The sequence below is a fragment of the Oncorhynchus keta genome, chromosome 14, assembly GCF_023373465.1.
Source record: "Oncorhynchus keta strain PuntledgeMale-10-30-2019 chromosome 14, Oket_V2, whole genome shotgun sequence".
NCBI lineage: Eukaryota > Metazoa > Chordata > Actinopteri > Salmoniformes > Salmonidae > Oncorhynchus > Oncorhynchus keta.
The window spans coordinates 34,387,466-34,400,717 of NC_068434.1; the positions used below are offsets into that span (position 1 = coordinate 34,387,466).

General features: G+C 45.5%; 1 protein-coding gene across 2 annotated transcripts in view; it reads right to left on the bottom strand.

The window, feature by feature from the left end:
* LOC118393278 (coronin-1C-A) overlaps positions 1–13,252 on the bottom strand; it is a 67,024-nt gene that overhangs the window by 12,260 nt on the left and 41,512 nt on the right. For both annotated transcript variants that reach the window (XM_035785812.2, XM_035785813.2), the window contains exons 3-4: positions 2,878–3,000; positions 104–233 (exon numbers count right to left, since the gene is read on the bottom strand). In XM_035785812.2, the coding sequence (XP_035641705.2) occupies positions 104–233; positions 2,878–3,000 (253 nt within the window). The remainder of the gene's footprint in view (positions 1–103; positions 234–2,877; positions 3,001–13,252) is intronic.

Here is a 13,252-nt window from a genome sequence, read left to right on the forward strand (position 1 = left end):
ATTAAGAACTATAAATGATAACATGTAAGATGTCCACCTCACAGAAGCCATCCACGACATGTTAAAAGAAGGGTTTTAAAATGGACAGGAGGACACCACTCACCAGCACTGAGCAGGACATTGCGTGCCGTGGGGTGCCATGTGATGATGCCAACCCTTTTGGAGTGTCCCTCCAGGACCACCACAGGCTCAGACAAGCCGGTAACCAGCCCGTTCTCAGGGATCTGCCACACCTGCAGACAGACATGGGTCAAAGGTCAGGACCAGGACATAGCTAGGGTCATCATAGGATCATTATACTGATGTATGCAGTTTCTGCAGTTTCCCTGCTGTTAGCCTGTATCAGGAAGATCTAAACTGCTGGAACACAGAAAGCAGTACATTCACATGAACCGACTTGTCTTTTAGATTGGCATCACTGTGACATGAAGTCAGTAGATCACATTTACAACCAAGAGACTGAAGGGGGAAACAGAGACCCAAGGTTACTCATCATACTGACGTTTTCAAATCAAAGTTTATTGGTCATGTACACAGATTTGCAGATGTTATTGCAGGTGCAGCGAAATGCTTGTGTTTCAAGCGCCAACAGTGCAGTAATAATACCTAGCCACACACATAAATCTAAAAAGTTAAAATAAAGAAATATCAGAAAGAACAATACCAGAATCTGGAATATATAAATATAATGGTGTGTGTAGACAGTCTATGAATAGAAAAGGTATGTATAGCAGTAGTTATATAGGATGAGCCATGACTACAACACAGTACATACACATATAAAGTGGGTAAAACAAATGTGACCCGTGTTCAATGACTCGATGTACATAATGAGGCAGTCTATAAGGTTCAGGGCAGAGTACTGGGTGGTAGGCAGCTAGAACAGTGACTAAAGTTCAGGGCAGGGTACTGGGTGGTAGGCAGCTAGAACAGTGACTAAAGTTCAGGGCAGGGTACTGGGTGGTAGGCAGCTAGAACAGTGACTAAAGTTCAGGGCAGGGTACTGGGTGGTAGGCAGCTAGAACAGTGACTAAAGTTCAGGGCAGGGTACTGGGTGGTAGGCAGCTAGAACAGTGACTAAAGTTCAGGGCAGGGTACTGGGTGGTAGGCAGCTAGAACAGTGACTAAAGTTCAGGGCAGGGTGAGGCAGCTAAGTGACTAAAGTTCAGGGCAGAGTACTGGGTGGTAGGCAGCTAGAACAGTGACTAAAGTTCAGGGCAGAGTACTGGGTGGTAGGCAGCTAGAACAGTGACTAAAGTTCAGGGCAGGGTACTGGGTGGTAGGCAGCTAGAACAGTGACTAAAGTTCAGGGCAGGGTACTGGGTGGTAGGCAGCTAGAACAGTGACTAAAGTTCAGGGCAGGGTACTGGGTGGTAGGCAGCTAGAACAGTGACTAAAGTTCAGGGCAGGGTACTGGGTGGAGGCCAGCTAGTGGTGACTAACAGTCTGATGGCTTGGAAATAGAAGCGGTCTCTTGGTCCCAGTTTTGATGTGGAGTATCATCGTTCTAGAATGGTAGCGGGGTGAACAGGCCATGGCTGAGGTCCTTAATGATCTTCTTGGCCTTCCTGTGACACTGGTGCTGTAGATGTCCTGGAGGGCAGGGAGTGTGGCCCTGATGATGCGTTGGGCTGACCGTACCACCCTCTGGAGAGCCCTGCAGTTGCGGACAGTGCCGTACCAGGTGGTGATTACAACCCCATAGGATGTTCTCAATGCTACATCTGTTGAAGTACGCAAGGGTCTTAGGGGCCAAGACAAATTTCTTTGGCCTTCTGAGGATGAAGGGGCGCTGTTGGACTTCACCACACTGTCTCTGTGAAAGGACCATTTCAGGTCCAGTGATGTGCACGGCGACAGACTTGAGGCTTGTGACCCGCTCCACTGTGGCCCCGTCGATGTGGATGGGGGTGTGCTCTCTCTCTGTGTTGTCGCCTGTAGTCCACGATCAGTTCCTTTGTTTTGTTGGATGTTGAGAGAGATGGGTATGGTCCTGAACTAGCATCTCAAAGTACTTCATGATGACAAAAGTGAGTGCTACCTTTTATGTACATATAGTGAGTAGCTTACTTCCTAGTGAGAATACAGCCAGTAGCCTACGCAAATATGGTAAACATTGCAGAATCAGAAAATGTACCTATGGAAATTAAGACTGAAGTTTAAAGTCTTTATCTCTACGAACCTTGACAGCAGTAGACTGAGACAGTAGTCACACCGCTACACTATCAGAGCTCCTACTCTAGCTGCAATAGGTTACTATGGAAACAGAAATCTCAACAGAAAAACAGTTCATCACAGCACTTAATCTAAAGTCAACATTACTTTTAGAGAACCTATTCAGAGTGCATTTCTAGCCGCAATCTAAAATGTTCTGAAGAAAGGAACCTTCGGCGGTTCAACTTCTGTAAATACACGGAACACCGCATCTATTCACAGAGAGTTGCATGGGGAAGCCAATGCCTACAGGTGGGGAAGTGATAGAAGAATACCTAAGAACATAGCACACACTCTGATCACTGCCATTCACAGCCCAAATAAGGACATATAGTATAGCACCAGCCTCAAACAAGTTAGTGACCTCAGCCCTATAAAAAGGCTAAATCATTCCCCAAGTCTCTCTCTGGGTCTAATCTAATCCAGACTAGAGTGCAAGCCCTGCCTGCACGTACGTACCCTTCGCTACCCTTCCACCATCTAATTCTGCACCCATCCCTACGCTATCAGTGTCTGGCCTTTCACAATCAAAACCGGTCCTCTGTCAGTTGAAGTCGGTGAGAGGGTGTATACACTGTACATATGCAGGTAAAGTGTAAACAAACATGATTGTACTACACCGAGGGGGAACAGTCTCTGCCGAGGCGTGACCGTAAACCTTACCATGACCGTGCAGTCCTCCGAGCCGCTGGCGATGACCTGGTCATTGTGGGGGCACCAGTCGATGTCCAGTACAGGGCCCGTGTGACCACACACTGTGGGGTAGGCCTTGTCAATGCGGCCCGACTGTGGAGAACACACATAGAGGCATGAGATTAAAACACCAGAAACACTGAGGTGTATGATCAGTGGTGATCTGAGGAACCAACCTGACCTCGGCTGAACTGGAACCATGAAAATCACAGGGTGTGAGTGACCAATCAGACTATGTACAAACCAATAGGCACTCCAATCACACAGAAATACGGAGAAACAAAATTCACATTCTCCCTCTTAGAAAATGTAGTTTCCCCATCATTCAATCCTTGGGCAGAATCATTGTTAGACAAATACACCTGTGGCATAGCCTGAGAAGGGGGGTGCATGGGAGACTGAATTCTCAACCTCCACAAAAGAGGGGGGGAGAAAGAGATGGCGCAGATGTGAAGAAACCATGCATAGCCCTGTGACTGTTGCTGTGTGAAGGAGGCCAGTGACTGAGGCGAGGAAAACAGGAATACCCCTCCAACCAAAAGCGGAGGCGCTCTATCAGGTACAAACCAGACATTTTGACTAGGGCTGGGCATTGCCAGGGACCTCACGATACGATCACGATACTTAGGTGCCAATATGTAGTGATTCTCAATGTCGCTGCCCACGGTCCTGAAACAAATCTTAAGCGCGCCCTAGAATTAGCACCTTTCCCTATGTCGCTATGTGCATACTAGCAAAGTTAACCAGCATATTGGGATTAAGAACAATGTGGCAGAGGCAGCAGAAGAAACAAGGAAAAAGACCTTAGCCTAATTGTATTAGAAAATTGAGGCACGACTCTGGTGCATTTATTTATTTAGACATGTTTGTAATGTTCAAAATGGTCTGAAAAAAATATTGTAATCAAAACAGGAACTGTTTGGCACATAATACTCACAACACTTGCTCATATACCCTCCTTTTTATTGATCCCCAGTACTTTGCACAACTAAGTCAACTGTCTTCCACAGTTCTGACTTTCACTTTCCCACCTGAGCAACCAGTAAACATTCCTCCGTTTCAAGTTTTTTTCCCCCACATCCTCCGCATCCATTTGCTGTCGACATTACCGTGTTCATTGTTTGTTATAACCAATTTATTGATGTGATTATGATAGGGCCTGACCTATAGCCTATTGGTCACATGCGTGCAATGTTTACATGTTTCACATAAAGAGAGCAAGGGTTGAGGGAATAGGCCATGTTTTTTGTAAAACAAATGAGGGATTTTGGTAACAACGTTTCAATCAGAAACAAGAAACCAAAAATCGCCAAATTGATGATGCCGCTTCAGCACGGACAGCGCAATAAACATTTGCTTTTCTCTGCAGTAGGGAGGAGAACAAGACAACATGCACCAGTCAAAGGCACTGTCTTGTTTTTTAAAACAGCGTGGTCATCGGGGTCATTCTTGATTCATTTGTGTCTGTATGAATTATTTACATCAAACAAACAGTGTGCTTAAATCAGACAGGCTCAGTACATGTGTCGCTGCACAGCTATTTTCAGGTCTCTCCAGAGATGTTCGATCAGGTTCAAGTCTGGGCTGTGGCTAGGCCACACAATGACATTCAGAGACTTGTCGCGAAGCCACTCCTGCGTTGTCTTGGCTATGTGCTTAGTGTCGTTGTCCTGTTGGAAGGTGACACTTAGCCCCAGTCTGAGGTCCTGAGCAGGTTTTCATCAAGGATCTCTGTACTTTGCTCCGTTCATCTTTCCCTCGAAACGGACTGGTCTTCCAATCCCTGCCGCTGAATAACATCCTGCTGCCACCACGCTTCACAGTAGGGATGGTGCCAGGTTTCAGATGTGACGCTTGGCATTCAGGTCAAATAGTTCAATCTTGGTTTCATCAGACTACAGAATCTTGTTTCTCATGGTCTGAGTGTCTTCAGATGCCTTTTGGCAAACTCCAAGCGGGCTGTCATGTGCCTTTTATTGAGGAGTGGCATCAGTCTGGCCACTTTACCATAAAGGCCTGATTGGTGGAGTGCTGCTGAGATGGTTCTCCCATCTCCACAAAGGATCTCTGGAGCTCTATCGGAGTGACCATCGGGTTCTTGGTCACCTCCCTGACCAAGGCCCTTCTCCGATTGCCCAGTTCGGCCAGCTCTAGAAAAGAGTCTTGGTAATTCCATACTTCCATTTAAGGATGGAGGCCACTGTGTTCTTGGGGACCTTCAATGCTGCATACATTTTTAAGTACCCTTCCCCAGATCTATGCCCTGACACAATCCTGTCTCAAAGCACTACAGACAATTCCTGCACTGTCAGCTGTGGGACCTTACATAGAAAGGTGTGCCTTTCCAAATCATCTCCATCAATTTAATTTACCACATGTGGACTCCAATCAAGTTGAAGAAACATCTCAAGGATGATCAATGGAAAAAGGATAAACATGATCTCATTTTCAAGTCTCATAGCCAAGGGTTTGAATAAATACGTTTTTTTTTTATACATTTGGTATGATTTCTACAAACCTGTTTTTGCTTTGTCATTATGGGGTAGTGTGCAAATTGTTGAGGACTTTAAAAAAGTATCCCATTTTCGAATTAGGTTGTAACGTAATAAAATGTGGAAAAAGTCAAGGGGTCTGAATACTTTCCGGAGGCACTGTATATGGAACATTTTGTTTAAAAATTTCGATTGGTACAAATCGATTGGTAAAGAACAGGACGACTCTCGGTTGAACAATATTTATTTTTAGTTGGGAACAGCCCTAAAATGAAGGCATGTTGTTGGTAATAACATCCTCATAGACATGCCAGCAGATGCTTAGTTTCTGCTCTTTAAAATGAAACCCTGAGATAACCTTGAATCTGAGCCCTTATATAACACCCTTATACAACAGGCCAGATGACCAGAGACCACCAGCTGTCATACACACACACAACAAAAGGAGCCAGACAAACGGAAGGCTTTCCTGGCCACCCAGCTGACTTTGACTACAGCAGCCTAGCCTGGGAGGGCGGGTGGGTTCTATCTTGACCTCTGACCCCAAGTGATTGGAGGATCAGGTGCTCTCCACAGTGTGAAGTCTGAGTAACGTGAGCTCTGAAAATGCTGTGGAGGTTAGGGTTGGATTTGGGAGACTGACACGCCCGTTTGTAGAATCCCCAGCTGGACCACCATAGGGCCCGCCAGTCAGATGATGTCACTGAGGCAGAGGGAGCCCTGCTGTAATGGCGGCAGCCCTAATTAAAGTATTATGGATTTGCCTCATGAATATCACTCACTGCCTATTCCAGCACCATGACAACAATGATTTCAGAGGGGCTAAATATAAGAGCTACATAGTCACGGGACGAGAGGAGCTTTCCAGTTCTCTGTAGACAGAATCCTTACAGGCCCTGTTTTTAGTTATATAATAGAGCCTTTCGTTTTTCGTCAAAACTCAAGACGAATGTTTAGAATGACCATTCAGATAACACAAGTTAAGTGTGAAGTCAAAACACAACCAGATTCAAGTATGAAGAAGCTCTGTCCTCATGGAGATGTACTAGAGGTGTACATAGACAGAGAGAGGTTAAACAATGAGTGGCCAGTCTAGGCCCTGTCTAAATGCTTGTGTAATAGCAGGCAGTAGACAGGCCACTAGGACTCATATCCTGGTATGGAATGGCTGTCTGAGTCAGTATGTTGTCGGAGGACTCCACCATCCTTTCCCTGCCTACTGTGCCACTGAGGAAAACAAAGGACTGGCCAGTTCAACTCTGCTGCTCACATGTCACAATACAGTCCTGTTGATATTACTAAGCAACATGACTGACTCACTGTCCGATTTGGCAAGGACTGGATTATATGACACTGGGTAGTTGTTTTGTTAAACTGGCCTATATAAATAAATAAATGAACTCCGTTAGTCACAGGAATTATTAATGGAACCATACGAGCCTATTAGGTTAAAACCTGATTACAAGTGGTCAGTGAGTCACAGTAGTTCAACCACTAATTTGGAGAAAGGGGTTTCATGTTGGGAGTGCCAGAGATGGACATAATGGGGACAAATCACCTCGTCCATAGATGACGGACAGTCCTCCCGACAGCTCAGAGTCCCTCACAACATCACCTGACTGACAGAGTTGGGCTATGACACATACTCAAACTCCAAGCTCAGTGACCAAAGTCCAGTCTACAGGAGTTTTGCTATAAGCACCTATACTAAGCACCTGTTCTGGGCCTGTGAGTAACATGCTGACTAGACCTGGGAAACGCTCGTCCAGACGCAGGCAGGACACGCAGGTTGAACTATCACAACGAACTCTGAACCAACTAGATTCATTTGGGGACTGGTCGAAACATGAAACCTGTTGATGCTAGCTAATTTGTCCTGGGATAAACATTTGGTTGTTATTATATCAAATGTACAAGGTCATTTTTTTCTGGATCTTCATCGAATTTTGACCCATTGAGACACAAAATCGTGTGTTCCCTACTCGGACAATTAATCCACAGATAAAAAGGTAAACAGAGTTAGTTACTAAAAATCTCTCCTTCTTTGGACTTCATATGGCAGTTGGCAAACCAACTTTAGGACCTCAGTTCATCTTTCTAAATCACCCACGTGGGTATATGCGCCTAAAAACCAACGAGGAGATGAGGCGGGACTAAGCGTATCAAGCAGACTCTCGTTGACACGTGTGGGCAGTTTGGATGAAATTATTGAACAACGTGTACATTTATTTTGCAACGCTCACGCACCCAACACGGGCGGTGTGGTCAGCATGTCAGGGATAAGCTTCTCTGAATACTTAGCCAGAGAGGAAGGAAGACAAGCAGAGCAGGGAAGGAGTCGGTTGTGGAATCAGAGAAAGGTTGGCATGGTTCCAAGCAAAGTGGCCCATATTGCAGCAGTGACCTGAAAGGGGGGCTGTAAGCAGCAGGATGTGCAGCAACAAAAGCCAGAACTCCGTGTGGAGGGACGTAGGCTGCTGGGAGGTGTGAGGGAAAGGGCTGTCTCAACCTCTATCAGCAGAGGACCAGGAGTCACAGAGGGATATAGGCCTATACAAGGACACTGCTCAGCACATCCATTTCTTCTTTCCTGCTTAGACCTTTCCCAGGTAGACAATATGACGTAGATGCAGAAAGTAAACAGCACAGTGGGTCATTCATGTCGAGCTGCAGGTTTCTAGTAGTTTATTTGACCTTTATTTTAGCACGGAACCACAATTGAGACCAAGGTCTCATTTTTGCAAGGGAGCCCTGCAGTTGCCAGTAGACCTGAATGTTTATTTACAGGGACAAAGGTATGGAGATGGCAGACTATGACCTGGGTGTGTGCAGTAGATTGGCCTATATGTGCTGACTGTGAATGACAAAACACTGCTATATTATTCAGTAGTATCCAATAAGTGCTGTAGTTCAGCCTGCCTGGCTCACTGGTATTTCCTGCTTAAAATAGTTGTGTTGAGTCCTCTAGGTGCCTGCCTGGTCCACAGACCCCAGAGAGATTAAGGCTGTGCCCCAAATGGCACCCTATTTCCTATAGTGCACTACTTGTTTTGACCAGAGCCCTTTGGGCCCTAGATATGGGATAGGGTGCCATGTGCACAGGGTCTGGGGAGAACAACCCCACTCTACTCCAGACTCTTATTCCTCAGAACATTTCACATCTGGCTGTTAGACATCTCACACCCTTGTTCAAATTATACACTTTTGTCAACACTCTTGTTGCTCTTTACAAAAAAACAAAAAAAAAAAACAGTAGAGTACAGGCTCTCACCTAACCAACATACTCTACATGGTTGGCTTGTGAAGAGAGGACATTGAGCCCAGCAGCAGTGATGGCAGCCCTGTGTGTTCGGTCTGAGTGTACTAGAGTGCGAGTTAGCCGGGTCAAACTTGCTCTAGGACTGCAGTAGGCCTGTTACCACCACAGTTCACAGGGTTGCTTGTAGGCCTGTTACCGTCCACCGGTTCACAGGGTTGCTTGTAGGCCTGTTACCGTCCACCGGTTCACAGGGTTGCTTGTAGGCCTGTTACCGTCCACCGGTTCACAGGGTTGCTTGTAGGCCTGTTACCGTCCACCGGTTCACAGGGTTGCTTGTAGGCCTGTTACCGTCCACCGGTTCACAGGGTTGCTTGTAGGCCTGTTACCGTCCACCGGTTCACAGGGTTGCTTGTAGGCCTGTTACCGTCCACCGGTTCACAGGGTTGCTTGTAGGCCTGTTACCGTCCACCGGTTCACAGGGTTGCTTGTAGGCCTGTTACCCTCCCCTGGGTTCACAGGGCTGCCGACAGTGCCGTCCAGCGGGCCTGAGAGCCTGTCATTCCAGACATTCCACACCTCAGCCACAGGCAGCTCTGGTATGGCTGTGACTAATGAGAGCAAGAGGGTCCAGCGGTGTTAATCTTGTTTGTGTCTGCTATACACAATAAGGAATTCCACAGTCCGAGGGAAGTACATGAGGATCTCGCTTCAAGCCTGAATATATATTATTTGATAGCGTTGTGATTAGCGTTGTGATTATCTACATAAGACTGGAACGCCTATGTACGGTGAGGTCACGGATGGTTAGGAAAGAACTGGCAATCAACAGATCACAGCCAAAAAATGTTTCAACATTTCTAAGGCAGGTACAGGCACCACCATGCAGCCTTTTTTGATAACAGTACATACACGTAGACTCTTACTCTTTAGACCACGACTGTTCAACGCATAATGAAAAACAGGCTTACATTAAATAAATATTTTAAAAGTACTACTCAAGTAGTTTTTTTTTTTTTTAGGTATCTGTACTTCACCATTTATATTTTTGACAACTTTGTACTTTTTTACTCCATACATTTTCCTCTGACACCCAAAAGTACTCGCTACATTTTGATTGCTTAGCAGGATGGGAAAATTGTCAGATTTACAAACGTATCAAGAGAACATCCCTGGTCATCCCTACTGTGTCTGATCTGGCAGACTCACTAAACACACGCTTCATCTGAAAATTATGTCTGAAGGTGAGAGCGTGCCCCTGGCTATCCATAAATACAACAAAAAAATGGCGCCGTCTGTTTTGCTTAATATAAGGATTTGGAAACTATTTACACTTAAGTATATTTAAAACCAAATACTTTTACTCAAGCAGTATTTTACTGGGTGACTCACTTTTACTGGAGTCTTTTCCATTACGGTATCTTTACTTTTACTCAACTATGACATTTGGATACTTTTCCCACCACTGCTAAATTCAGGTTAACACCGGTAACTACGCTACATTATCATTGAGATAATAAGGAGCAGAAGGACTGCCCTGTGGCAACCTACCTTGGCAGGTACAGTATCAAAGACACAGCCAGCCTCTTATTACACTGTCATAATATTTACCCCCATGTCATCCAGTAACCACAGGAACTATGTGGGACTGGAAACAGTCCTCAGAAAAAGGTACAAGGTAAGCACTTGCCAGAGTTGAAGTTAAGGTGAGTGGATAGGCACTGAAGAAGTCGAAAGAATAGTGCTCTAAGCTAGAGACCAGGCAGTTGTAAGAATCCCTACATGTGGAACACAGTGAAAGAATAGTGCTCTAAGCTAGAGACCAGGCAGTTGTAAGAATCCCTACATGTGGAACACAGTGAAAGAATAGTGCTCTAAGCTAGAGACCAGGCAGTTGTAAGAATCCCTACATGTAGGAACACAGTGAAAGAATAGTGCTCTAAGCTAGAGACCAGGCAGTTGTAAGAATCCCTACATGTGGAACACAGTGAAAGAATAGTGCTCTAAGCTAGAGACCAGGCAGTTGTAAGAATCCCTACATGTGGAACACAGTGGAAGAATAGTGCTCTAAGCTAGAGACCAGGCAGTTGTAAGAATCCCTACATGTGGAACACAGTGAAAGAATAGTGCTCTAAGCTAGAGACCAGGCAGTTGTAAGAATCCCTACATGTGGAACACAGTGGAAGAATAGTGCTCTAAGCTAGAGACCAGGCAGTTGTAAGAATCCCTACATGTGGAACACAGTGGAAGAATAGTGCTCTAAGCTAGAGACCAGGCAGTTGTAAGAATCCCTACATGTGGAACACAGTGGAAGAATAGTGCTCTAAGCTAGAGACCAGGCAGTTGTAAGAATCCCTACATGTGGAACACAGTGAAAGAATAGTGCTCTAAGCTAGAGACCAGGCAGTTGTAAGAATCCCTACATGTGGAACACAGTGAAAGAATAGTGCTCTAAGCTAGAGACCTGGCAGTTGTAAGAATCCCTACATGTGGAACACAGTGAAAGAATAGTGCTCTAAGCTAGAGACCAGGCAGTTGTAAGAATCCCTACATGTGGAACACAGTGAAAGAATAGTGCTCTAAGCTAGAGACCAGGCAGTTGTAAAATCCCTACATGTGGAACACAGTGAAAGAATAGTGCTCTAAGCTAGAGACCAGGCAGTTGTAAGAATCCCTACATGTGGAACACAGTGAAAGAATAGTGCTCTAAGCTAGAGACCAGGCAGTTGTAAGAATCCCTACATGTGGAACACAGTGAAAGAATAGTGCTCTAAGCTAGAGACCAGGCAGTTGTAAGAATCCCTACATGTGGAACACAGTGGAAGAATAGTGCTCTAAGCTAGAGACCAGGCAGTTGTAAGAATCCCTACATGTGGAACACAGTGAAAGAATAGTGCTCTAAGCTAGAGACCAGGCAGTTGTAAGAATCCCTACATGTGGAACACAGTGAAAGAATAGTGCTCTAAGCTAGAGACCAGGCAGTTGTAAGAATCCCTACATGTGGAACACAGTGGAAGAATAGTGCTCTAAGCTAGAGACCAGGCAGTTGTAAGAATCCCTACATGTGGAACACAGTGGAAGAATAGTGCTCTAAGCTAGAGACCAGGCAGTTGTAAGAATCCCTACATGTGGAACACAGTGAAAGAATAGTGCTCTAAGCTAGAGACCAGGCAGTTGTAAGAATCCCTACATGTGGAACACAGTGAAAGAATAGTGCTCTAAGCTAGAGACCAGGCAGTTGTAAGAATCCCTACATGTGGAACACAGTGAAAGAATAGTGCTCTAAGCTAGAGACCAGGCAGTTGTAAGAATCCCTACATGTGGAACACAGTGAAAGAATAGTGCTCTAAGCTAGAGACCAGGCAGTTGTAAGAATCCCTACATGTAGGAACACAGTGAACAGATAGTTACTTGGCAAAGCCCCTTTACATGCCTGCTGTTAAAGTGACATCACATAACACGTCCACGACACAAGGAGCACAAAGAGTTACTCCTGAGATAGACCAAACCCGCAGAGCAAGGAATGGTTAGACAAGACCGCTGATCATCATCTCCATGGCAACCAGCCCAGTAGAGACAGGGAAGGAGTGTGGTTCATATAGACGAGGTGGGAGTGGAGATATTTGACAGCCTGTTGAGCAAAACACCGACATGAGTTGAACAGGGCTGAATAGCGCAGTCAATCTTGATGCGAAATGTAGGCAACCTATCAAATAAAGCCTAGGCTAGATTGAATTAAGCATTCAAGACTAATCTCAGTCCCTGACGGTCTACACGTGTTTTGATGTTAATGACCAGAACACCCAGGGACCTGGACTAGACTCTGTGCTGTATAATATCCTGTGAGAAAACATGTTTCAAGCAAGCAGACCAGTTGCATAGCAACAAGTGAAGCTGCACAAAATGTGCTTGAACCTCATAACAAGATAACCTTTTTTATGGACAATGAATGACAGAAATAACACTTTCAATACCTAAATCAAAGAGGCGTCACGCACAAGCGTATCCTTACAAGCAGAACGTGACGCGTGTAAAAGCCCTCCTATAGAGCATGCTTCCCTCAGAGCACCATGGTTAGTTTTACTGTTCCACTTCCCGTTGTGAGTTTATGGCCTTGAAAGCACAGCTGCAGCCCAGACAGACCCCGGGCTGGTCTCAATGATTTACTGCAGCACAGAGGGGAGGGTACAGTACAGTCAGACTGGACACCACGGTTGGGCCCTCTCTCTGCTCTTACTAAATGGCTGGAAGTCTGCTCCAGCTTTAACACAGTAATGGAGGGGTAAAGCAGAGGACAGCTGGCCAGGCATGAGTGACGGAAGGGTAGGAGCCAAGAGCAACATGTGGTTGCCCAGTCCCAGTCAGGTTGGGAGAGAGCCTGCAGGTACACAGAGGGAGTGTAAGAGAAAGAAACTGGACATCTATTGCCCATGGTAAGTGTTTGTCATAGAGATCAAAAGAGGAACGACTCCTGGACCCACCATTATTAATAATAATAATAATATTATATGCCATTTAGCAGAAATCCCACTAACAAAAATGTTTATAGCAGTGGTCACGAACCGGTCGATTGCGACGGGTTGATCTTTAAGGCATT